The sequence below is a fragment of the Narcine bancroftii genome, chromosome 2, assembly GCF_036971445.1.
Source record: "Narcine bancroftii isolate sNarBan1 chromosome 2, sNarBan1.hap1, whole genome shotgun sequence".
In the NCBI taxonomy this organism is placed as follows: Eukaryota; Metazoa; Chordata; class Chondrichthyes; order Torpediniformes; family Narcinidae; genus Narcine; species Narcine bancroftii.
Window position 1 is genome coordinate 332,995,839 of NC_091470.1, and position 27,928 is coordinate 333,023,766.

General features: G+C 43.7%; 1 protein-coding gene and 1 long non-coding RNA gene across 2 annotated transcripts; one reads left to right on the forward strand and one right to left on the reverse strand.

The window, feature by feature from the left end:
• Positions 1-109: 109 nt before the first annotated feature.
• On the reverse strand, positions 110-16,359 carry LOC138755690 (uncharacterized). The gene is made up of 3 exons (XR_011352468.1): positions 16,254-16,359; positions 15,717-15,868; positions 110-493 (listed from the first exon to the last, which is right to left on the reverse strand). It is a non-coding gene; the product is annotated as an uncharacterized lncRNA (long non-coding RNA).
• LOC138755689 (cathelicidin-related peptide Oh-Cath-like) lies at positions 14,585-27,826 on the forward strand. Its single transcript, XM_069922120.1, has 4 exons — positions 14,585-14,832; positions 18,561-18,668; positions 22,660-22,740; positions 27,392-27,826. The coding sequence occupies exons 1-4, from the start codon at positions 14,653-14,655 to the stop codon at positions 27,395-27,397; spliced, it is 375 nt and encodes a 124-aa protein (XP_069778221.1). The 5' UTR covers positions 14,585-14,652; the 3' UTR covers positions 27,398-27,826.
• The last annotated feature ends 102 nt before the right edge of the window (positions 27,827-27,928 follow it).

Sequence of the window (27,928 nt, forward strand, 5' to 3'; positions counted from 1 at the left end):
TCATCCTTAATTGGGATGCCAAATGAAAGGGGTTCTTAGAGATGATGAATAATAAGAGCACATCCACAGAAGGCTGCAAAATGGGAAAAAGATACATTTTAAAACCTGTCAGCGTGGATTCTAATGTAATTAAGTGCTGCATTTAAACAGAAATTAATTCAATAGCTGCCTGAAGAGACTTTTGCTAGCCATTTCCCATGAACTTGAATGGACCATCTGGCAGGAGTATCCATGGACAACTTTGGCCTCTCCCTGTTGGTTCTCATCTGCTTCATAATCATGTGCTTTAATAGCATGGTTGGCACAAAGCTGTTATAGCACCAATGACCCAAGTTTGAATCCAACACAGTTTGTATGAAGTTGGTACGTTCTCGGTGTGTCTTCATGGTTTCCTTTGGGTGCTCCGGTTTCCTCTCATTGCCAAACACATCCCCAAACTCCAGGACTTTGGTCTTGGCACCCTCCTCTGCAACTGGATTCTTGACTTCCGGTCCTGCAGAATGTAAATCAGCAAGGATTGGTGATAACATCTCCTCCACAATCACTCTCAACACTGGTAACCCACAAGATTATGCACTTAATCTCCTTCTATACTCCCAGTATACCCATGACTGTTTAGCCAAATACTGCTCCAACTCTATCTACAAACTCGTGAATGACAGCACTGTTGTATGCTGGATCATGAATGATAGGAAGATGGACTATACAGGGGAGACAGACAGTCTGACCTCTTGGTGCCAGGACAACAACCTCTCTCTCAATGTCAGCAAGACAAAAATGTTGGTCATAGACTTCCAGAAGGGGAGTGGAGCTCACTTCCCTGTTCACAATAGCGGTGTTGAGGTGGAAAGAGTGGGCAGCTTTAAGTTCTAAGAGGTAAAAATCTCCATTAACCTGTCCTGCTTTAACCATACCAACCAAGAAAGGTGCACCAGTGTCCCTACTTTCTCAGAAGCCAGAGGAAATTCAGCATGCCATCTGTGCACTTCTCAGCAAATTCTATAGATGCAACACCGAAAGTATGCTATCTGGATTCATCATGGTGTGATGCAGGAACGGGTCTATCCAAGGCTACTATCCAAGGCTGCATGAAACTGTGGAGAGATCCGAATGTACTTTGGATCATCACACAAGCCCCCCCCTTCACCCCCACCAACCCTGCTGCTTCAGAAAACCAGCCAATGTACAAAGAGGCACATTCCATCCCGGCACGGCCGATGCCAAAGGAGGGCATTTGTGGGGATTTCCCTCCTCAAATGAGTTATTGCGTCCCCCCCCCCCCCACCCCAACACCTGCAGCACTAGTGTCGCTGCTTTTTCTGTTATGTCAGAGGGAAGGGGAACTATGATGGCAGCTCATGGAAGAGGTTCATGGCAGGTAGGCACCACCCGCCCCCCCCACCCCCACCACTGAGCGAGTTTCAAATGTCAGTTTGGCCCCCCCCACCCCATGGTTATCCTAATGCCTCCCTATTAGATGTTCTGATGCAGACCCTGCACCCCAGAAGAATGGTTCAGAGTATGAATTCATACAGTGCCAGATTCAAGTACAGAATTTTTGAAAAGGTATTTTAAGCAGAAGCAGTGATTTTTTTCATTTCTCTCCATGGATTCTGCCTGATCTGTCGATTCCCTCAACCTTCTCTTTGTTAATCAAAGGACTGATTGATTTCAGGATTTTGAATCAGGAAAAATATGAAAAGTCATTGGTGGCAATTAAGACTCTTTTAAATAAGCATTACTTTGGAGTGAAACTAGGCTGGTATGATGTGAGGGGTAAATACCAATTTAACATTCTCTCAATTTTATGAAGCAGGTCACACTTTGGGAATTTGATTCATTTTACTAAGACTTGTGGCCTCAGAGGCTTGTGACAGATTATCTTATATTTTATATTATGTATAGATATGTTTTAAAGGAGATAAATTGTGGCAGGTTTTTTTTAGTTTAGGTCACATACAGATACAAACATTTCAAAATTGATCTCATTTAAAATGCCAGAGCTCTGCTCATGCCAGACAGTCCAGGCTCTGGGTGCCTTTGCACAAACTTTAAAGGATGCCTATAAGGACTTCACAAGTAGATGTTAACTGGACATGCTGTGGAGAAATGGATTATTGTTTTGGAAAGCAACAGATGAACAAACTCGGAAGTTTGGGTCCGGAGCCACAGACTGTCTGAGTTCAGTTGGCTGTTCTAGAAGGGTAATGTGGTTTTCTCTGAGAGAGAGAGAGAGAATTCAGTTCTATAGCTCTACAGTTCAGCAGCAGCAGCTGGGACTGGAACAGGACAAGCTGGCAAGCTTGTGGAAAAAGCCCATTTTGAAGTCAGGCTGTGAGTTCTTAGTTCAGCCTGGACAAAGCCATTGTGGTGCATACAAGGAGAGATGGCTGGCTGTCTAATGTTTCACTTGAAACAAGAGAGACAAGAAGGAACTCTGTGGTGACCTGAAAGAAAGAGGTTATCATCTGGAAAACCCTGATGGGGCAGGTTTCTTTGGCAAGACACTGAAGTGTCTGATCAGAAGGAATAAGTAACAAATCTCTCTCTGAAAACCAACAAGATCCTTCCTGAGTGGTAACCATTTACCTTTCAAGCACCAAAGCCTGGTGAAATTCATAAATGTTAAATTCTGTGCATAGTATAAGAATTGCCTCAACCAGTGAACTTGGAGGAGTGAGAAGTGAGATTGGACTGTGAACCAAATAACTTTTCTAAACTTACACACACATTACATACATGTGCGCTTAAAATTAGAAGGGGGTTAAGTTAATAACAATAAGTTAAAGTTTGATCCTGTTTTCATGTTTAAAGATAATTAAAAGCAACTTTTGTTTAAATAACCATTTGTCTTGGTGAATTTCTATTGCTGCTGGATTTTTGGGTCCTCTGGTCCCATAACAGGCTTAATAAGGTGAAAGCAATGGGGCAGTTATGGAATAAGATAAGAACCAGTGGTTCCACTGTAAGACATCTTCAAAGGGATTTAGGGACTCAATGACAGGCATAAAAGTGGTCTGTTACTCTATTAATAAGAGATTACTGGAAGCGTTAGTTGAAGAGAGAAACACCTAAGTGACTTTTGATGATGCATTTGTAGAATTTGTTGAGGGGTGCAGGTGGCATGGTGAATTTCCTCAGGCTTCTATGAAAGTATAGAGGCACTGGTGATTTTTCTTTTTCTCATCATGGAGATTGAGAGCTTTTTACAAACTGTCAGTTGCAATTAGTTTCATGCCCCTTTCTAAACAATGAGCTCATAACCACAAATTAAGATTCTATACAATTGGTCAAGTGAAAAATAGGATTGATATCAATGGAACAGAGGCCAAAATGGTTCATATTTGGAATGGGCTTTTGATGTAGTACTCTCCTATTGACAGCAATGAGAGGGAGATGCTTCTTGGAAATAGGATGCAATTTCACTGGAATTTCAGGTGAATCTAGGATTGCAGAAAGATCCTGGAGACACTGAGTCTGGAACTAAGGGAACAAAGGGATTGCCTTGTGAATTTTTTTTCAGTGGAAGCTATAATGCTTGTACATTGTCTTTGCAATCAAGTGTTTGAATATTAAACTATACTTTGTTATTTGTCAATAGTGTGTCTATTATAAGTGAGAATTTATCACAACTATTTTTTATCAACTAGAGAGATCATGGTTGATTTCTATAAATCTGCTTTTTCTCTATACTCTTTAATATCTTTGGCAACTAAGATGTGTTGTCAGATTTAAACAATTAATCTAGAATTGATTGCAATATTTGAAAAGAGTTGTAAATCTTTACCCCATCTGAACATTAAATTGTACCTAACTTCACTTCTGAAAGACTCTGGGTTTAATTTTCAGATTATTTCCAATTGTCTGGTATACTCAGAACCAGCGGAAATATTTTCTCTCTTTCAGATGCCATTAAAATCTTGGAAGACGATCAAATCTATTCTCAAGTTTCTAAATTCCTGGGAATTCAAATCTACTCTTTTTTTTGACCCTTGGAATGCAGGAATCCTTCGGTAAATCAAAGAATCAATCCCTCCAAGAAAGTAAATGAAAGGAAGATTAGCAGATAAAATGAGAGTTTAAGATTCCCTTCAAGAGTAAAGAACGTACCACAGGCTGAATTAGAAGGTTGGGATTGAAGCCTCATTCGCAAAACTTGAAGAATTAACAAATGTATGCAAATTGACAATCCAGTGCAGTTTTGTTCCTCTGTCAAACTACTGTCTTGCAATTGTTAATGTTAAAGTTCAATATGAGGAAAGAGCAGCTCTGCCTGGTTTCTTACCCAGCAATCATCTTTCAATTGGTATCATAAAAACATACTATGTGTGTGGTGCGCTCTGGTGCAGCAAACAAATACAAAACTCCAGAAGACTGTACTACAGGCTGTTATCAACTTAAAGTAGAACACCAGGTCTGTGTTGCTTCTGGTTCCACGTGCCTGATTGGTTTAGGAAAGGGCCGGCTCGAGTCTTTATATGGGCTAGTGATTGACAGCTGGTAGGTGGGGCCAACCTCCCAAGTTGCCTACCTGCAGTTACTGTGGTTGCCCCCTACAATAGGCCAGTAGGTGCAGCCAGTGCAGTGATTATATCACCACATTCACCCACTTCTTAAAGAGTCCTGGGAGGGGTGGGGGGTTGGGGAGGTGCTCTGGGGTATTTACAAGTTCAAGCGGTCCAGTGGTTGCCTTTGTTGCTTGGACTGTCACAGGGCAGGTTCCTGGTCAATGGTCGGTGGGGGCAGGGGGGGGCACTTGAAGCTCAGATGGGTCCAGGATGGTCAGGGCGGCTGCTGGCACACAGGGTGGTGCCTGATGGAGTGGGGTGTAGATGAGGTGCAGGTCCGCGGGGGGTGGAGGCTTATGAGAATTGGGGAGATTGGAACAAGGGGCCATAAGTTAAGGTTTAGGGGGAAAAATTTTAGGAGTAATATAAGAGGATACTTCTTCACTCAGAGAGTGGTGGCTGAATGGAATGATCTACCGGAAGAAATAGTTGCAGCGGGGTCAATTCTGTCATTTAAGAGGAGGTTAGATGAGTACATGGATGTGAGGGGATTGGACGGTTATGGACATGGGAGTGTGAAGGTAGAACTAGTGGAGTTTTACGTAAATCAATGCGGACTAGAAGGGCCGATATGGCCTGTTTCTGTACTAAATTGTTATATGGTTATAATGAGAGGCAGCAGGTAGATGCCGTCCCGGGGGTGGGGGTGGGGGGGGTTCCTGGATGGGCCAGGGGTTGCGGGGTAGTGGGGCTGGGTCTCTGCTAGTGCCAGATCCCTGGTTGAGACAGTGACCTCCTGTCCATTGGGGTACCTGATACCTGATGTAGGTATGCACAAGAATGATCATATGGCATAAATGCCTCGGGAAGGGCCTCTTACCAACAGTTGGTGGACCATCCTTTTGACCTCAGGGCCAGGAGGACTGCCTTCCAGATTATCCTATTTTTGTGTTCAACCTGCCCAATGCCTAGGGATAATAGCTAGTCATTCAACTAGACGCAATGCCTCGCACCACCAGGTACAGGTGCAGCTTCTCACTCATGAAACTGGATGTCCGGTCACTGTGGATGAATGCCAAGTGTCTAAACATGGTGAAGATCTGCGCCAGCACCTTGATAATGGAGGCAGTGGAGGTGTCAGGGCAAGGGATGTTGAAGGGAAAATGGGGGTATTCATCTATGACGGAGAGGAAATAGACGTTCTTACTCATGGAAGGCAGTGGTCCCTTGAAGTTGATACTGAATTGCTTGAAGGGCCGAGTGGCCTTCACCACACGGGCCTGTGGTGGGCAGAAGAAGCACGGTTTGCACTCTGCACGGATCTTGCTGGACTCAGTCATGGTCCTAACTTCTTGGATGCTGAAGGGGAGGCTCCAAGACTTAATGAAGTGGTATAACCTCATGACAACTGGGTGGCATAAGGAGTCATGCAGTGCCTGCAGATGCTTGGACTGCACACTGGCACAGGTCCAGGATAGGGCATCGGGGGAGTCATTGAGTTTCCCCGACCTATACTGGATGTCATAGCTGAACGTGGCCAGGTCAACTCTCCAGCACAAGGTCTTGTTGTTCTTGATCTTGCCTCTGTGGGTGGTTATGAACATGAACGCCACTGTGCGCTGGTCAGTGAGAAGGGTAAACCTCCTGCCTGCCTGGTAGTGACACCAATGGCGGACTGTTTCCACTATCGCCTAGGCTTCATTTTTGATGAAGGAGAGGAACCGTGAAGGCTCCTGAAGAAAAAGGCCACGGGTCTGCCCCCTTGATTGAGGGTGGCAGCGAGGGCAACATCAGAGGCATCGCAGTCCACCTCGAATGGGGTGGTCTCGTCCACAGCATGTATCGTAGTAACGGCGATGACTTGACTGATACAGGCAAAGGCCACTTGTGCCTCTGTGAGGGGGGGAGGAATTTGTGGCCTGGGCCAGTGGGTGGATCTTGTTGAAGAATACAGGCAAAGGCCACTTGTGCCTCTGTGAGGGGGGGGGGAATTTGTGGCCTGGGCCAGTGGGTGGATCTTGTTGAAGAAGCGGGGGACCCACTGGGAGTGATATGAGAAAAGCCCTAGGCACTTGTGGAGGGCCTTGAGCAAGGAGGGGCAGTTTAATCAGAGGATACATGCATTCTGGGTCGAGACCCATAACACCATGTTCCACGATGCAACTCAGGATGGTGAGGCGGGTGGTACTGACCATTGTGGTCCTTCTGGTCATGGCCCCAGATGGTGATATTGTCTAGGTATGGGAAGGTTGCTTTTAGTTTTTGCCGGTCTACCACGCGGTCCATCTCCTGCTGAAAAATGGAGACTCTGTTTGCATCACTAAATAGGACCCGACAGAAATGGTAGAGGTGTCTGTCTGCCTCAAAGGTGGTATAAGGTTTATCCCGGGCGTGAATGGGGAGCTGGTGGTAAGCTGTCTTCATGTCAATGGTGGAGAAGACCCAGTACTGGGCTATCTCAGTGATGCGGGGCAGTGGGTAGGCATCCAGCTGGATGTACTGGTTGATGGTCTGGCTATAATTGACGACCATCATGTTCACTGCTCCCTTTTACTACGAGGACCTGGGCTCTCCAGGGGGTGTTGCTGGGTTCTCTAACTCCCTTCACCTTGATAAAGGCCTTGTTGGCTGCACAGTAGCGCCTGCTTTTATATAACCATATAACAGTTTATGGCATGAAAACAGGCCATCTTGGCCCTACAAGTCCACGCCAGTTTACTCAAACAACTCTACTAGCTCCCCCCACCTATTCTCCCCCCATAACCCTCTAACCCACACATGTCAAACTTAGGCCCGCGGGCCAAATTTAGCCCGTGACATAATTATATTTGGCCCGCAAGATCATATCAGATATGTATTAGAGCTGGCCCACTGGCTGCCGCGCCAGTATAGCGCATGCACAGCTAATACTATAAATCCCAGAATGCTTTGCAAATGCGTTGGCGCTGGCCCGTCAGCCCCCACCTAATCACCCCCCACCTCCTCTGTTTATATTCATTAGCATCTGCGACCTGTCGCCCAACTCACATGTAATAAACCCCTTATGAAAAATGGCCAAACGAAAGACAGAAAACAGGACCTTTCAAGAAAGTTGGGAGGCAAACTCTGACCCCAGAGTTTCATGAACTTGCATCTAAGAAGAGATGCCAAGTATCTGGTTTAGACCCAGGTGCATCAGAGTAAATCACAGTGTAGCAAGCTAAGCTTGGATTAATATTTTCTTTGGTTAACTTTTGACTGTTCATAGTTGAAAGATTGGATTTTCATTGAAGCAAGTTGTTATTTTTTTGACTTGTTGGCTTGTGAAAAAAACATTTAAAAGGAGCTTAAAGGCAATAGAGAAATATTATTTATTGAATATTTTATTTCTCATTTGTTAATGCTTCTTCTGGAAAGAGTTTAACCAAAACTATTATTAGACATTTATTTTAATAAGAAAAAGTTTAACATTACTTATGTTGAAAGAAGAGAAAACATGCAGATGTTGTTGAAAATTTTCAATAAGTATTTAGTTTGGCTCACGACTTAGTCCAAGTTTTTAATTTTGGCCCTCTGTGAATTTGAGTTTGACACCCCTGCTCTAAACCCTCTTATCCATGTATATATCCAGCCTCCTCTTAAATGAAAGAATTGACTCTGCCTCAACTATTTCCTCTGGAAGATTATTCCATTTGGCCACCTCTCTCTGAGTGAAGAAGCATCCTTTAATGTTTCTCCTAAAATTTTTCCCCCTTATCCTCAACTTGTGTCCTCTTGTTTCAACCTCCCCTGCTCTCAGGGGGAAGAGTCTACTTGCATTTAGTCTATCTATTCCCTTCATAATTTTAAACACCTTTATCAAATCCCCTCTCAACCGTTTACGTTCCAATGAATAAAGTCCTAACCTCTTCAATCTTTCTCTGTACTATAAGTATTTTAAGCCAGGCAACATCTTGTAAATCTCTGCACCCTTTCCATTTTATCTATATCCTTCCTATAATTTGGAGACCAGAACTGAACTCAATACTCCAAACTTGGCCTCACCAATGCCTTAAACAATCGCAACATCACTTCCCAGCTCCTATACTCTATGTTAAGATTTATGAACGCCAGCATACCAAATGCCTTCTTAACCACTCTGTCAACATGAGAATCCACCTTCAAGGAACCCTGCACCATAACTCCAAGATCTCTTTGTACTTGTGCATTCCACAATGTCCTCCCCTTTACTACATATGTCCTATTTTGATTATTTTTACCGAAATGAAGCACCTCACACTTCTCTACATTAAATTTCATCTGTCATCTTTCAGCCCAACTCTCCAGACAAACCAAATCCCTTTGGAATCCCTGAAAACCTTCCTTGCTATCCACCACTCCCCCTATTTTCATATCATTTGAGTATTTACTTACCCAGTTAACCACCCCATCATCCAAATCATTAATATAAATTATCAACAACAGGGGACCTAGCACCGATCCTTGAGGTACTCCACTCGTCAAAGACTTCCATCCTGACAGACAGTTGTCCACCATGACCCTCTGCTGTCTCTCCTCCAGCCACCTCTGGAACCATCTTACTATTTCTCTATTAATCCCTAGTGACTGAACCTTCCTTACTAACCTTTCATATGGAACCTTATCAAAAGCTTTGCTAAAATCCAGATAGACTACAAGAACTGCCCTACCCTTCATCCACCTTTCTTGCACTTTCTTGAAAAACTCTACAAGGTTCGTCAAACATGACTTCCCCTTCACAAACCCATGCTGAGTCCTCCTGATCAATCCCTGCTTATCTAGATATTTATACACACCATCTTTAAGAATACCCTTCATAACTTTCCCTACCACCGAAGTCAAGCTTACAGGTCTACAATTACTTGGCTGACACCTCGTGCATTTTTTAAACAATGGAACTACATTAGCAACCCTCCAATCCCACGGCACCACACCCTCTTCCAGTGATCGTTGAAAAATCACTGACAGTACCTCCGCTATTTGCTCCCTGACCTCCTTTAACGTCCTGGGGAAAATCCCATCAGGACCAGGAGACTTATCCACTTTTACTGACCCTAGAAGCTCCAAAACCCTCTCTTTACTAATCCCTATCTTTTCCATAACTAAGCCATTTGCCTCTCTTATCTCACATAGTCCAATGTCCTTTACCTTTGTGAACACAGATGAGAAAAAAATCATTTAATATCTCTCCCATCTGATACGGTTCCTCGAACAGTTCTCCGCTCTCATTTTCCAGTGGTCCTTTTCTATCCTTAACCCTCCTTTTAGTATTCACATATCTGTAAAAACCCTTTGGATTCACTTTTACCTTATCAGCTATTAACACCTCATACCTTCTTTTTGCCTTTCTAATTTCCTTCTTCAGGTTTTTTATACAATCTTATCCATTTTTTGCTTCTTAAATTTAGTAAATGCCCCCATCTTATCCTGAACCAAGTTCATTATTTTTCCAGAAAACCATGGTTCCCTTAGGCTTTTGGCCTTTCCTTTCAATCTGACTGGCACGTAAAGATCCTGTACTCTCAATATCTCCTCTTTAGATACCCTCCAAATCTCCTCTACATTCTTTCCAGAAAAAAGATCACCCCATACAATTTTATGAAAATCCCTTCTTATTTCTTCAGATCTGGCCTCCCCCCACTTGAAGACCTTCAACCTCAGACCTGACCTATCCCTTTCCATATTTTAGTTGAAGCAAATGGACTCATGATTGCTGGATCCAAAGTTCTCACCAATGCACACTTCCATCACCTGTCCTATTCCGTTCCCTAACAATAGATCTAACACTACCTCCCCACTATTGGTTTGCAGTCTGACGTTAGGTAATTGGGGATACCTGAAGGGAGGAGAGTCTGCAGGTGGATTTGGAACTGTCACTGGTCTTTGTGTTGAAGATGGTGAGTGGGGGAGTGGGCCACTGATGGCAAGAGCGAGGGTGTGGAGGTGACACTGGAAGTCTAATCCCAGGAAAACCAGCGAACAGAGCTTAAGCATGACCTGTAGTCTGAACCCTTGTTATGTCTGACCTCCAACTGTCGTTCACTGAGCAGTACCCCTGTGCCATGCTTGACTGGTCCTGGGATGCAAAAGTGATTGGGAAGTGTGTTGGGTACACCCTGAGTTTCATTGTCTGGATCACATTTGGGTGTACAAAGCTCTCAGTACCACTGCTATCAAACAGGCATTTTGTTACCTTTACGTTGACAGTGATGTCCATCATTGAATGCCCGAGTCTGTGAGGTTTTTCCTTCATTAGTGTGGTGGATGCTAGGACTACCTTGGGGTCTGAGTCGCTACTCCCCAATGGTTGAGGTGAGCTGCAGCAGGTGGGTGGCCTTTGGAGCGTGGGGTGCGATGAGTGTGTGGTCCTGTGTGCGCACGTTTTGAGCGTGGCGTGGTGGTGCAGTTCAGGTTGGTGCGGCTGAGCCCAGGGGATGCATGCAGCGTTGGCTCGTCCTAGTGGCCCGGTGCGGGCGGAAAATCTGGCCGGATGTGACATCATCAATGCAGGTAGAGATCCGGCCAGAAGTGATGTCATGGTGAGGGTGGAAGTTGGGTGACAAAAATTGGTGGCACCCGTGGTGGGCACAAGGTGGTAGTGTGGTTCGACGGCTGGGCTGGAAGTGACATTGGTGCAGGTGGAAGTGACGGGCAGTGTAATGGCATCACCCAGCACTCACATGTGGAGGGGCCCAGAGGTTCGGGAGGCACTCCCAGCTGGTCGTGGAGGGCTGTAGCAATCACGATGGGTTTGGAGAGACACACTTTAGTGAAGTGACCTTTCTTCCCACATCAGGAGCAGTATGAGTTCCTCATGGGGCAGTTCTTGCGGGAGCGTGTGTCTGACCCACACCGGGACCCACAGTACTTACATTGGTGGCTGGCAGCAGTGGCAGAGATTGTCTCTTCCTTGTCGGGCCCTTCAGTGAATGCTGCTGTCGTCTGCATTGGCCAGGCCAGTGAGTGGGGAAGGTGAGCATTAAAGACCTCCACATAGTGAGCTGCAGCTTCTTGGGAGTGGACCACTTCCATGATCCTGATGAGGGAGGCATAGTTCTTCTCCATCAGTCTCTGTTGGGTTGCTCTTGAACGCAGCCCTCGCATGCATGCATCTTGGATGATTTGCTCCACTTCCCTAACAGTTACACCAGCTTCAATGGTGCTTGGGCATGCTAGCTCTTGTAGTGCCTCCAGGTAAGTGTTGGCCATCTCACCTGGCTGCTGCACTCTGATGCTGAGTAGGTACTGGGTGTAAATATTTGTCAGAAGCTGGTACATACTTTCCAGGGTGGCCATTACATTGTCTGTGCAGTTTCTGATGGCTTGGAAAGCATGGGGGCCCAGCATGGTATATAGGACCATGAGCTTTTTCTGGTTTGTATTGATGACCTCCAACTGAATGTGGATGATCCCCTCAATCGCATGCTTCAGATGTCAAAGTACACTGGAGCGTCCGGGTGCTGAGGATTTATGTCCAGCCTCTCAAGGGTGAGGAATCTCTCTATGGTCCTCAAATTTTTAAGCTGATTGAATTGTGGTGCGCTGTGGTGCAGCAAACAAGCACAAAACTCGAGAAGACTGTACTACAGGCTTTAATGAGCTTAAAGTAGCACACCAGGTCTGTGTAGCTTCTGGTTCCACGTTCTTGACTGGTTTAGGAAGGAGCTGGCTTGAGTCTTTATATGAGCCGGTGATTGACAGCCGGCATGGTGGAGTAATCCTCCCAGGTTGCCTACCTGCAGGTACAGTGGTTGCCCCCTGCAGTAGGCTGGTAAGAGTGTGGCCAATGTAGTGGTTGTATCGCCACAATGTGGTTATTTACATTTTGGTATGTGGCAATAATTCTTATTACTACTTTGAACTGCTATACTGAACAGGGCCAGATTAAGGCCAACTGATGCCCTAAGCACATCCCAACAATGGTTCCCCCTCGACCCTTCCATTATCTAACTGACAAGGTATTAAGACTCAATAAATGCTGAATGTGAAATAATAGATTAAAAATTCAGTTTTCTTTCATGCCAGACCCCACAACTATATTAAATAGAACCTGTAATATATATGTTTGTTTTCATTTTTCCTAATTCAGTTGCACCGTGGTCAATCTGGCACTGGAAAAAAAACTCTGTGGTGACCCCCTTCCCTTGGTGTCCTAAATACATGCTTATTTTGCTTAATCCAAGCCTGACTACGAATCATAAGTATGTCATAATTAGGAAGCCTTTGGAACATTTCAGGATTAGGAAGGGTCCTTTCTTTAACACGAACGGGATGGACAAAAATGGCCAGCTCATGCTTTGTTATTTTTTCAAAGCATTAAGTTAGCCATCTGGATAAAAGCATGTTCATTTTATTAGTGTCAGCGACCCGGGTTCAAATCTGCCACTATCTGTAAGGTGTTTGAATGTTCTCCCCTTGACCGCATGGGTTTCCTTCGGTTGCTCTTGTTTCCTCTCATGTTCCAAAGATGTATGGGGTTAATTGGGTGGCATGGGCTCATGAGCCAAAGGGCCTGTTACCAGGCTGTATCTCTGTCAAATCTATGAAAATCTGCTCTCTACTCAGAGATTTGCTTTTCTTCCCATCTATTATTTGTCATGCTCTGATACCTTGTGTTTCTAATCCTGCTGCCTCAGGCCCCTGTTGTCTATAAATATCAGCAGTATTATATAAATCCTGTAGCCCAGACAACATCACACCATACAGGAGACGATTATGGAGTTGATTTTATTTCGTTTGGATGAGGATATTCGCCTTTGATATTTTAATCAAATTTAAATGGAACTTGTTTTATCATGTGCGATTTGTTCAGCAGATGCTCCACTCAGATACAAATGATTTAAAAAGTCAAACTCATTGTCATTTTCCAAAAAAATAAGGCATCATATTTCAATAAATCGTTGTTAGAGTTCAGTCATTGTATTTATGTTGGTAGCTCTACGCCACAGTGCAGAATGAACATTGAGTGATCAAAAGATTCATGAAGCATAGTAGGTTCACCAGAATGTCATACAGGAATGAGAAGCTCTTGTCATATGGAATGACTGACTAATCCACAAATGTTCTCCTTAGAACAAGGTAGGCTCAACACTGGTGTTTAAAAATATGAGGGATTTTGAAGTGGAAATTGACCATGAGTCAGTAATAAAGGGACAAGCATTTAAAATAATTTGCAAGATTTTTTGATGGCATGAGGTATGGTGTTATCCCTGTACCAATGTGGATGCTGGTTATTGGAGAATGCCAGTTGATGAAGTGCCAGATAACCAGGATTTTACTATTTCTATCCACAGGTTATGATGATGAAGAATTCTAAGGATTCTGGAGGAAGAGATTGTACCCCACCTCAATGTTTAACAGTCAACATCTTCTCCCTGCAGCTTCTCAGTTCTGACAAAAGGTCTTCGACTTGAAACACCAGCTTTGCTTCTCCACCTTCAGGTGTGATGTGGCCTGCTGAGCATTTCTGGCATTTTCTACTTCTACAGATTTCTTGCATCTGTAGTTCCTTTGATTATCGATAGATCCTCTCTGAAATTTGGTAGCCACAAGAGAAAGCAATGCACACAGTGAGCGGACAGCTCCGTACTTCTCTTAGCTTTCATCGTTGAGGTTGGCATTCAAATCTGCGTTGCAGTTCCTTGGGATTATGAGCAGTTATGCTGAGGTATGCGGGAAAGGATTGAGCATTTGATCAAAACTCGCGTTAGAAAGACAGGAGATGTTAGTGTGAGGCATCACTGAACTGCTGGATTGTGAAAGTGGAATGACAGCATGTTAAAACTCTGGCCTGCAGAGATCAAAGGTCAAAGTGGGAAAACAGTAGCTCCCAATTTTTGGCTGGTCATTGGTATTAATTGTTGGATTTTTCTGATTCCCTTTTCTCCCCAGTTATACATTTCTAAACAAAAATTAATTAAAAAAACATGCCAACGAGAGTTTGTTTTGGTTGACAGCTATGCAGGACTGAAATACAGTATCTATTGGAAGGGAAAACAAAACAGGTCATCCTTGCCATCACAGAAATATTCAAGGTCAGGGATAATAATTAACCTCAGCGACCAATAGGTAACTTAGTAGAAGAAAGACTCTGTTGGTGTGTAGCAGCAGTTTTGACTGGAGCTTTGCACAGGAGACTGCTGACAGGATGAGATCCTGGTTGACTGCCCTCATGTGTATCGCTGTGGCTATGGTAGGGCACAGCAGCCCGATCCCTCGGACACCAACACCCAAGGATGCTTTACGTGCTGCCATTTACAAATACAATGCAAGCTCTGACAAGGATAACCTCTATAAGCTCCTGAGAGGGTATTGCATCGCGATCAAGGTATAGAGATATCACTAAACTGCTGGGATTATGAAACTGGACTCACAACCATGAATATTGCTTCAGAGTTGGGAGTATGAGGGAGTAGAGTTGGGGTAAAGAGGGGATTGCTTTCTCTTGTACTCAGCCAGAGGTATGGACAAAGTAATGGAGTCAATTTCTCCTGCCTGTGCTTGCCATTGCCAGGTTGTAATTTCCTCAAAATGGAGTTGGGAACATTACCATCCAATTTACAGCAAGGATTTGACCTATTCCAAGATGAAAGGCTATTTGGTCATGTGCCTAAAATTTCTATTCATTTCATGCCAATGGGCCAATTGAGGTCACATGATATAAACAGGCCTCTGATTGTAGCTGCAGTGATCACAGTTCAAGTAATTCCTCGGCCTTTTCAGTTGAAGAGACCAGCAAAAGATAAGTGTTGAATTATTTCTAAATAATTTTTTTTTATTAGTCACAAAAGTAATCCTGGCTTCTAAAACCATCCAGCAGGCATTTGCATTGCTGATAGCAGTCCAGTCATAAATGAAGGGCTTCTACTCAGTGAGATGAAATGTTCTTCCTTCAGCTCATCACTTTTGAAGGACATGAGAAGCAAGTCTAAATTTCCACTTCTATCCAATTGCCAATATTTATTACAGAACAGGGAGAAAGAGTTAAAACAATCTGCTGAAGGAACAATGGGTTGCGCTACCTCAGTGGGAAGAAAAGAACGACCAACATTTTGGAGCCGACCCCTTCTTTAGGATTATGTGCTGCATGAGAAACGTGTGTATGTGTGTGCACTGTGGTCTGATGAAACACAGTTTCATCTGGTTGTATACATACAGTAAAATGGTAATAAACTTGAACTTGAAGCCTCAATCTTGATGAAGGGTTCCCACCTGAAATGTTGATTGTTCTTTACCTCCCACTGATGCTTCTGGACCCACTGAGATCCTTCAGCAGATTGTTGTTTGCTCCAGCGATGGCAGTCTCTCGTGTCTCTAGTGAAAAGGAGTTGTTCACTTTGCTGGGTTGCTTTTCCTTCTGAACTCTGGTGACAAAATGAGATCTTCAACATTCATGATTTTTTTATGCTGTGCAGTGGAGATTTTTCAGGATGTTGCCTGGATTGGAGAATGTCTTAAGAAATAAGTTTAACATAGATAAGACTTTTCTCTTTAGTGTGATAGAGGCTGAGAGGGAACCTAATAGAGCTGAGTAAGACTGGGGCCTAGAATAAATTGCTGGGAGTGGTGTGGAGGCTGGTACAATAGAGACGTTTGAAAGACTCCAGATAGGCACATGGATGTAAGTAAGAGAGGGAAGGTTTTGGGGTGTGAGGTTGGAAAGGGTTAGATTGATGCTGGAATAGGCTTAGGGAGTCAGCCAATGAGGGACTGTTCTATACCGATCTATGTTCTAATGCTGCAAATTACCAGCAGCTATGCTCAGGATATAGAAGAGGTTCCTGTTCATTTACCCAGGGTATCATGATTTAAAACAGTGTTCCGACTGCCCTTGCCAAACAGGTCAGGAACAAAGTGTTGTTACTGGTTGTGAGGTCACAGGCAAGGTAACATAGTCCAAAGATTATGATGTACAACTCCGATAATCCCTTAAAGTGGCAGTGAAGGTAGATCAACTTGTAAAGGGAATAGGACATAAGAGCAGAGAAATCATGTACAACTTTATAAAACATAGGTGGAACCACATTTGGAGTATTGTGTGCAGTTTTAGGATCCATAGTGTAGTAGAAAAAGAACTGCTTTGGAAATGGTGCCAAGGAAATTCACCAGGATGTTGTCTGGGATGGAATGCCTCAGTTGTAAGGAGAAACTGGATAGACTGGGTTTATTTTCCATGGAGTAGGGAAGACTGAGATGGGGATCTAATGCAAGAGGAGATGGAAGGAAACATTTTTTCCATTTGGAAGGCATAGGTTTAAGGTGAAGTATATGACATGTAGATGGGATATAAGGAACTAGTTTCTGAAATTTCAAATTGATCAATACTGCGGGATAATTGGACTGTGGAGATGCTATCTTTTATGGATTCAATGTCAAAATGAAGCATGTTTATATAAATACAAATGTAACCATGGCACTACCTGAGAAGCAGTAGGTGAGTTTTCTTGTACTGCACAACATTCCTCATCAAGTAACACGATCGATGTCGACCACCACATATATGTGTGTTCATACTCTGTAAAAGTTGCCCTCCCCTATTTTTTGCCCATATATCGCATGTAAAAGTTGACCACCCTATTTTTGACCCCAGCTGCCTGCCCACCAGAGTTCCCAATGCCCTAACTGGGGACTTTTGCCTCAGCTCCGGCTGCTCATCTATCTGATCTCCCAACAATATGACCATGGACTTACCAGCCGCCCACTGATCAGAACTCCTGCACTCCGACCGTGGACTCTCGCCTAAGCCCCAGCCACCTGCCCATCAGAGCTGCTCATCAGACTGCTGTCTCTTGCCATCCACTGGAACTCCTGCTGCCCCAACTGTAGATTCTTGCTCAGCTCCAGCTGCCCACCTAGCCATGCCCCCGATCCCCCAGCTGCCCTCCCATCCGAGCTTCAGATGTTCTGACTGCAGACTCTCGCTTAGGGCCCAGCTGCCCGCCAGCCCATTCAAGCTCCCAATGCTCTGAACTTGGATTTACCAGCTTATCCTGGCCACCGGCCTGCCATCCGAGCTCCTGATGCCTCAAATGCAGACATACATACCGGCCCTGGCCAGCTGCCCACCTATCCAAGCTCCCGATACCCTGACCACGGACTGCAGATTGTGGCCGGTCTCCTGGCCACCCACCTGCCAATCCAAGCTCCAAACATTCTGAACAATGAGTGTACTTACTGCAGTCAAAACTAGTGTGAGTGTAATAGTCAACCACCTAAATTTTAGCCTAAAAATTGGTCCACAAAATTCGAATATTGCACATGTATGTATGGTAACTGGCCCTTCATTTGCCTCGCCATTGTGGGAGTTCACAGGATGTTCAGTGAATACCTTTACTTCCACAGCAAGGGATTCAAAAGAGTTCTGGCCTGAAATGTGGATCATCCTTTTTCTCCCATTGATGCTGGTTCACTCGCTGAGTTCTTAGAGTAGATTTTTTTTTTGCTTCAAAAGCAATTCATTAATCAGGTATCTTGACATGACATAAATGAAAGTTCGAGCCTGAAGAATAATTGAATTTATGCCAAAAAGGAAAACAAGAAATAACACAGGCTAGACCTATGTCGGGACTACATATATGAAAAGGTTATTAACGATGGGAAGGTATAGTGATGGGAAAGTGCAGGCCAACCAATGTTCTGTTCCTAATTTGCAATTCACATGCCTTGAGTTGTTGGGTGGGAGTGGTGGTTGGTATCCAACTGCTTTTGTACCTATCCCAGGAATCTTTGTTCGGTAAAATAGTTGGAAGTTCATCCGATATATATTACTTGCTTAAATTACAATGTTTGAAGGGTGGGAACTTTATTCCAACTCTAACCTGTGTCATGCCTGGCCTGGAACCCTTTGATGGGGACATTTAGAGAGAACCTTATGCTGTTTTAATATGTAGTATGCAGCTCATGTTGTTGTATCAAATTGTTTGATTGCTAAAAATGCTGTTTCCCTAGAAATATTTCTCAGCTAAAAGATAAAGCCAAAGTCTGCCAACACATTTGGTACCCTGGGAAGCACTGCTTGACGTCTGCAATGACTTAATCATCTCTTTTTTATTGTAGGCACTACCACAAGGCAAAGAATATGAGATAGGATTTACACTCAAAAAGACAGCTTGTACAAAGGGAATGGAGGATATAATTGAACAGTGTGAATTCATAAATAACGGAGTAAGTAAATCCCCTTTAATCTTTGGATGGGAGTGAGTGGAGGGATCTCGTTCCTGAGCCCGTGGGTGGTCTGTCCACTATGCTGCAGCGATGAATGCTGTTACTACCAACCTTCATCATGGGTTCTATGAGCCTCCCCATTTTAAGTTCCAGTGGGAAACAACCAAATCTGGTGAATGCAAGTTCCAGCAACCAGTCACCATTACTCCAAAGAATTTCCTCTTGCCTTTTATATGGAATATGTTCTCTGCACGTCACAAGGCAAGTGACAGATGGGAATAGGGTCACCTCCAAGCCTTGTGCTTCCTCTGTTGTTCTATAATTGCCTACTGGACCCCTTTCTATTGTCTGCATTACATCTTTCCCATGCAACTTTTTTCAGCTTGCACATTAGAAAAACAGAAGGTCAACCAAGACATCAGTTCTGTTGGTTCTTTTCCAGAACAATCCAAATTTAGTGCTTTGTGCCCTCCCATTGCCTTACATTTCCCTTCACTTTAAATATTTAATTTTTCTTCTGAAGTATGTAATGGTGTATGTCTCAGCAATTCTCTAGTGAAAAACATTCCAGGCTCCATGTGTTGAAGTTTAAAATTATTCTATTTTTTTTGTGACAATATTAAAATGATGTCAGTAGTTGCCTAACCAGAGGTAAAAGTCAACACCAACGCTCCTCAAGGATGTGTACTCTGTCCCCTACAATACTCCTCCACATCCACAATGATACAGCTAAATACCATTCCAATTCATCTTCATATTTGCTGATGACACCACAGTTGTGGGCTGGGTATCAGATTACGATGAGACATAATACAGGAAAGAGATTGAAAGCCTTGTGGCATGGTGCCAAGATAACACCGTCCCTCACAATTATGTTTTTTACACAGCCATTGGATTCTGTGAAATTATTCCCAATTTACTGACACGCAATCTATGTAAAAAGATTGGAACGGGAATAAGGGACTCATTCCTGTTCTGAAATTTTACTTCCTGGACCACCAGCAAATTTTCCAGGATGCCTGCAGTTTAAAGGTAACTGCAGGCATTCTGGAAATAACAGGCTAATGAAAACTGCATAAGTTTTTCAAGCTCTGCTGGGACCAAGGAAAGCTGCCATCATCATCATCACCCTGTACAAAAACAAAGGCGAGAAATCAGACTGCTCAAACTACAGGGGAATCACGCTGCTCTCCATTGCAGGCAAAATCTTCGCTAGGATTCTCCTAAATAGAATAATACCTAGTGTCGCTGAGAATGTTCTCCCAGAATCACAGTGAGGCTTTCACGCAAACAGAGGAACTACTGACATGGTCTTTGCCCTCAGACAGCTCCAAGAAAAGTGCAGAGAACAGAACAAAGGACTCTACATCACCTTTGTTGACCTCACCAAAGCCTTCGACACTGTGAGCAGGAAAGGGCTTTGGCAAATACTAGAGCGCCTCGGATGACCCCCAAAGTTCCTCAACATGGTTATCCAACTGCACGAAAACCAACAAGGTCGGGTCAGATACAGCAATGAGCTCTCTGAACCCTTCTCCATTAACAATGGCATGAAACAAGGGTGCGTTCTCGCACCAACCCTCTTTTCAATCTTCTTCAGCATGATGCTGAACCAAGCCATGAAATACCTCAACAATGAAGACGCTGTTTACGTCCGGTACCGCACGGATGGCAGTCTCTTCAATCTGAGGTGCCTGCAAGCTCACACCAAGACACAAGAACAACTTGTCCGTGAACTACTCTTTCCAGACGATGCCGCTTTAGTTGCCCATTCAGAGCCAGCTCTTCAGTGCTTGACGTCCTGTTTTGCGGAAACTGCCAAAATGTTTGGCCTGGAAGTCAGCCTGAAGAAAACTGAGGTCCTCCATCAGCCAGCTCCCCACCATGACTACCAGCCCCCCCACATCTCCATTGGGCACACAAAACTAAAAACGGTCAACCAGTTTACCTATCTCGGCTGCAACATTTCATTGGATGCAAGGATCGACAATGAGATAGACAACAGACTCGCCAAGGCAAATAGTGCCTTTGGAAGACTACACAAAAGAGTCTAGAAAAACAACCAACTGAAAAACCTCACAAAGATAAGCGTATACAGAGCTGTTGTCATAACCACACTCCTGTTCGGCTCCGAATCATGGATCCTCTACCAGCATCACCTACGGCTCCTAGAACGCTTCCACCAGCGTTGTCTCCGCTCCATCCTCAACATTCATTGGAGCGACTTCATCCCTAACATCGAAGTACTCGAGATGGCAGAGGCTGACAGCATCGAATCCATGCTGCTGAAGATCCAACTGCGCTGGGTAGGTCACGTCTCCAGAATGGAGGACCATCGCCTTCCCAAGATCGTGTTATATGGCGAGCTCTCCACTGGCCACCGAGACAGAGGTGCACCAAAGAAGAAGTACAAGGACTGCCTAAAGAAATCTCTTGGTGTCTGCCACATTGACCACTGCCAGTGGGCTGATATCGCCTCAAACCGTGCATCTTGGCGCCTCACAGTTCGGCGGGCAGCAACCTCCTTTGAAGAAGACCGCAGAGCCCATCTCACTGACAAAAGACAAAGGAGGAAAAACCCAACATCCAACCCCAACTAACCAATTTTCCCTTGCAACCGCTGCAACCGTGTCTGCCTGTCCCGCATCGGACTTGTCAGCCACAAACGAGCCTGCAGCTGACGTGGACATTACCCCTCCATAAATCTTCGTCCGCAAAGCCAAGCCAAAGAAAGATTTGCAAGTCTCACCTCTTTACTTACTGCACTTCGGGTAGTCAGTGTAAACTCGCCAAAGGAAACGGAGATTTCGAGTTTTGGTCGTTTGTGTGTGGATGGCCACTCTGGAAGGTAGGAAAAAAATTTTGAACAGAAAAATATAGAAAATTCTATGTTAAAAACATAAATGCCAATAAGACAAAGGATTTCAGGAGAGAGGAAAGAGACCACACCCCTGTTCGCTTTAATGGTTCTGAAGTCGAAAGCATAGATAGCTTCTTAAGAATAAACATTTCCGACGACCTGACCTGAGATGTGGTCATTAACATAATGATCAGGAAAGTACTTCAAAGCCTCTACTTTTTCAGAAGACATCATTTACAGGTACACCATTGCTAACATACTTACGGGATGTATCACAGTGTGGTATGGGACGGACAAGAGTGTATGGAAGGACAAGTAATCTAATATCAGCCAACATGTCCAGCAACGACGCAGCAGTTACATTCAATCACCTTTGTTGGGCAAATACGTGGTTCACATGCCCAAAACCAGACTCCTGACACAAGCAATAGTCTTCATTATATTGATTACAATATTGCAATCCCTGCGGCTCCTATGTACAAAGGGATTTAAGGATTCATATAAAGAAATAAATGTTTAGTTGCATAAGATAATCTCTTTGACTTGGCTTCGCGGACGAAGATTTATGGAGTGGTATGTCTGCTGCAGGCTCGTTGGTGACTGACAAGTCCGATGCAGGACAGGCAAGCATGGTTGCAGCGGTTGCAAGGGAAAATTGGTTGGTTGGGGTTGGGTGTTGGGTTTTCCCCCTTTGTCTTTTGTCAGTGAGGTGGGCTCTGTGGTCTTCTTCAAAGGAGATTGCTGCCCGCCGAACTGTGAGGTGCCAAGATGCATGGTTGGAGCCGATAATATGCCAATAATACATTATCCTTGATCTTAAACGAATTGGAACACAGAAGGATGGAGATTGTGCCAGAGTTATTATTCTGCATTTGAAATTCTGTGTGCAGACAACATAAAGATGTGTTAGCTTGGAGGAAGAGCAATTCAACTTCTTGAGGAAGAGGAAAGTTCCGAGAACAGAGGCCAAGGTTCAGACACAATTGGAATGAGAGTGGATGATTCAATGAGAAAGGATTGATCTTGTAGAAGGACCAATGGATCTTTGCATTTCAAACCTGTAATATGCTTAGATGGATTAGATTCTAAAAATTGAAAGCGTTACCATTTATTGTTTGATTTTCCCAACAGACCACACTGACCTGCAATGCATTGGTCACAATTAGATTCAATGTCCCTAAGCCAGTAAGAACCAGAGTCACCTGCACAGAGGTAAGGAGTTTTTTTTTTCTATAATGGTTTTACATGAGGTTACCTCACCTAGATGGATGTTATTTTGGGCAGACCAAGTGTGACTTCTCAATATAGACGATAGTAATCTTTCTTTTGTTGGTGAGTACTGAGGCCAGTCAATTGTCAGATTTTATATAATTAGTACCAGAGGGCAAAATCTCAGAATACCAAAATAACATTTTGGAACAGAGATGAGGAGGAATTTCTTTCCCCCACAGGGTGGTGAATTAATGGAATTTGTTGCTGTGGAGGTCAAGTCATTGTGTACATTGAAGACAAGTTGATAGATTCTTGATTAGGAAAGGAATCAGGGGTTACTATGAGAAGCTACGAGAATGGGCTAGAAAAGAATAACGTCAGCCATGACGGAGTGACAGGGCAGATTCCATGGGCTGAATGGTCTAATTTTGCTCCGATGTCTTATCCTCTTACAGTATCAGGAAATAGCCATAACTAGAAAGAGAGCTTAATGATATCTAATAGTAAGTAAATCACCACAAATTCCAACACTTGCTATTGACAGGAAGGTCAATTTTATCAGCTGCTACTATAGTGCCAGTTGATGAAGTAGACAAAGACGATATGGTCAAACAATAATGATGGCTTTTATTAGTAGAAACTCATGGTACAATAGTGAAAGACAACAGATGCATATACAGTTATATCCAAGAGGAGTGTCCTTACAGTGTCAGTACTCCCGTCTGGGAATTTTACATGAGTGTAGTTGGGGTTAGTATGCAGTAGCTGAACTGGTTGGACTAGTGGGAGGTGGGGGGGGGTCTGTTTTATGTGCCCGAGCGTGGCTCTTCAGCAGCACGGTTCCAGGCTCAGATAAACAGGCTGGCCAGTTCATCACAGTTCCTGATTTCCTAGGAAAGGGAAACATACATTCATGAGGTGTTTGATTTGTTGCAGTATACAATAAAGACCGAATAGAATGTAATGCCTCAGGCAACACCTCCTGCCACCGGGTAACAGGGTAACCATGTGTTTTTAAAGCAAGATTAACAGTCTTCCAGACTATAGCATTAGCCCTTTCAACCTGCCCAGTGTCCTGCGGGTTGTAGCTCGTGGTACGGCTGGTGGCAATCCCCTTTTGTAGCAGGGCTCACCGCAGTTCAGCACTCATGAATGCTGAGCCTCTATTGGTATGAATGTAATTGGGAAAACCAAAAATGCTGAAAATTCTGTCAAGTGACTTAATGACAGATGCTGACGAGACGTCAGGGCAGGGATTCGCAAAAGGAAACCTGGAATATTCGTCAATTACAGTAAGAAAATATACATTTTTGTTGTTGGAAGGTAACGACCCTTTAAAGTCTAAGCTAATCCACTCAGAAGGTCAGGTTGCCTTGATGAGAGTGGCCTCAGAATGGGTAGCTCTGTCGCGTTGAACACACATTTGCCTTGTTAAATGTAAGGTTGAGTTCTTTAGCTGTTGCTAAAAATTTCTTTAAGTTGTTGTCATGCTCAGCCTGTATTTTCCCAAAGATAATGACATTATCCAGATAGGAAAACGTACCCTGTAACTCATACGTCCTAGCAATCTTATCCATTTCCCTCTGAAACACTGACACACCATTAGTGACTCCACAAGGTACCCTTTTAAACTGATATAACCCCCCCCATCAGCCACAAAGGTTGTATAGGGTCGTTCCTTTTTTTTAATGGGGATTTGGTGGTAAGCTGCTTTGAGTTCGATAGTGGAGTACACTTTGTATTGCACTATCTGATTAATCATTTCATTGAAGTGTGGCAGGGGGTAGGCATCCAGGTTAGTGTAATGGTTGATTGTCTGGCTGTAGTCAATCACCAGTCGTTTCTTAGTGTGATTTTTCACATCTACCACCTGGGCTCGCCACGGACTCTTATTGGGTTCAATTACTCCCTCTTTAAGCAATCTCTGGGTCTCAGCTTTGATAAACTCACGATCCTCTTTGCTGTAAAAACGGCTCTTAGTGGCAATTGGCCGACACTCGGGGGATAAATCATTGAAAAGGGAAGGAGCTTTGATCTTTAATGTGGACAGACCGCAGTAACTAGTGCGGGGGATGGTAAGTGTGGGTAGTGGCCCACCAAAATTTAACATTACACTGTTCATCTGAGATTGAATATCTAACCCCAGTACCACAGGGGCGCAGAGCTCCGGCATAATAAAGAGCCACCCATCAGCCAGACAATGTCCCAGCAAATTTAAAGTAACTTTACACTTGTCCCATCAGTTTTTGTAAGTTCACTACAAGCCATCGATATGTTTCAGTTCACTGGATATCTCTGCAAATTTAAGGCTTTGGCAACTCTCTCGTGGATGTAGCTGTCAGCACTCCCCGAGTCTATTAGACAATCAAGAGACTCACCATTCACCTCCCCCTTCAAAGTCGACCGTTCCAGTCCGTAACATCCCCCAAGCTTTGCAGTCACCTCGCTGTTACTTGAAGTCGATTCAGCCTGCTCATCTGAAGATTCCCCCTTTTCACAGTTGTCTTCCATTTCTGCAGCTCCAGGATCATTTTCTTGGTGTTTCTCTTTTTCTTCTTATCAGTGGGAGTACTTCTCATCTTACACGCTTTAGCAAAGTGACCGAGTTTCCCACAATAGCTGCAGGTAGCAAATCGAGCGAGGCACTTCTGTCTGGGGTGCCAGCTCTTATCACAGAAGTACCATTTTTCAGGAGTTTGCCTTTATCTTTCCTTTAGGGTTCCAGCGCTCCTGGATGTTTCCTTTTTGGTTTCTAGCATTTCACTGGACCGCATGCCGCTTCTCAGTGTTTTGGCTTGAGTGACTGCCCGGTCATAGGTTAAGGGCTCCGTCTCCAGCAGCCTCTGTCGGATGTAACTGGAGTCAATCCGTTGACTAAAGCATCCAGTATCAAGGCATTGCGGTGTTGTTGCACATTGACTGCCCTGACATCACATTCATTTGCCAGTGAGTCGAGAGCCAGTGCATAGGCAGCATCACTTTCCCCGGGTTTCTGGCGTCTAGTCAGCAACTGGTGTCAAGCAAGCACCACATTCTGTGGCGCTGCATAGTAAGCGGTCAGACGTTCCTGGGCTATAGCCAGAGTCGTAGCTCCTTGTGTTATGGCAAAAGGGACCTCACCCAGCAGAGAGTTCAGGTGGCCCCACTGTATCGCCTCATTGACCACATTGTTTCAAGCCATGTAGTCTTCGAAACAAGCAATCCAGTGGTTGAAAATTTCTCTGGCCCTCGGGGCAGACTGGTCGATTATCAGCCGCTCTGGATTGAGGGCTGCATCCTTTTCTGCTAATAAAACTGAAGTGCCAGTTGATGAAGTCGACAAAGACGACGTGGTCAAACAATAATCATGGCTTTTATTAGCAGGAACTCATGGTACAATAATGAAAGACAATAGATGCATATACAGTTATACCCAAGGGGAGTGTCCTAAACAGTAGAGATAATGCACAGCCAATGTTAGTACAGCAAGGCTTGCCAGAGGGGGGACAGGCAGCTTGGCAGACATTCACACAAGCAGGTGATTGTTTCATTGAGAAAGGCTCACCTCTTGAACCCTTAAAGCCTTTGGGTACAGGTAAAAATGTAATGGAATATTTTCCATATGCTTGAACTGACTCAGTTGCAATGTTATTCAAGATCCTTCACTGCATCTAGATGAGAGCAGAGGAGCTCGATTGACTAGCACCTTGCCGATGAACTTGAACATGCTTTATTGTGGGTGCAATGTGCATTATCCGTGGCAAATCAGTAAGGCTTATTTAGCAGCATCTTCCAGATCCATAGCCCCCAGCAATAGGTGCATGGAATGTGAATGTCATTAGCAAAGCTAGTATTTTGTGTGCATCTCAAATGCCTAAGAAGCAGATAGAATGACGGGAACACCATCCCTAATACACCAGGAGATTCTATAAATCTGGGCTCCAACATGGAGTATCCAACACTGCATCTTGAGTGGGAATCTTGATCTCAGTTGGCTGAACAGATACTTGCATTTTTTTGGTGATTATCTTGAATTCTAACAATCATGAACATTAATCAAACACCAAAGGTCGGGGAGCACAAATAAACAAATGAATGGTCACATCTAACTAATCAACAGGGTGAATGTATTGTTGGCCTTCATCAATGAAAGGGAGTAATTATGTTTTGATAGTGAAGTGCTTTGTGTTAGTGTTGGTATCATACTTCAGAAAAAAAAGCTTAGTTGGCCATGGTATAAGTGTATTATTTTGGAGTCTAAAGGGTCAGCTTTGAAGTCAGATCACATAAATTTGTCCTGTGTTTAAGCATGGTTGTTAAGCAGTCATCTAAATCAAGCACTTCAAATGTGAAAAGGATTCAATAATGAGATATTAAGAGAAATTATTCTCTTGGTGGAGGAAGGCCAGAATACGGTTACCCTTAAAAATGGAGTAGTATCCAACTTTCCTGACTTAAGGGAAACATTTTTTTTTCACCTAAGAAATAGAAGAAATCTTGGACAACTTTCCTCCAAAATGTGAAGGCTGAGAGCTTCCAAGCTTAGAACAGATGTTCCCAATAAAATAGAGTTAGGTAAATGGAGTTCTAGGAATAATCCCGTTAACTCGAGGGACACATGGCTCAATCATGATTTGTGAATCCCATTTGGTTTTCCTTTTCTTTTTTGCAGGACTGAGTGTGGAATTGAAAAGTGGACAAAGAATGGTAGCGAGAGCCAGTCACCAAGGCAGCCAGAAACCGTGATCAAGTGATTGCAAGTTGAACACGTATTAAACAATTATCTTTGGACTTCCTTGAAATTTTTGTTAAATTAAGACGTATTTTAAGAGTAAAATTTACAATCCACGTTGTATTCAGTCTTTTGAGACGCAGTGCCAATTATTTCTCTGGATTGATAGCAAGTGATAGTGAAAAGCTTGATCAAGTAGGAGCAGGGAAGTTATGATATGAATTTATGGAACATAAATTTATGGAACATAGGCCAAGGTTGGTCATAATGCTAGTGTTCAACTGGATTCCTTTAAACATGTGAATTACTCTGTCTAAATAATCAGACTCTGTTGCAATAAATTATCATCACCATTAAACAATAATTTTATTTTTATTTGATGAATAGCACTGAGACATATATTTGATCGGAATGAACAAAGACAAGGTGATAAGTATTAAAAGAATATCATTCTACTGACTTTTTATCTCAAGTCAA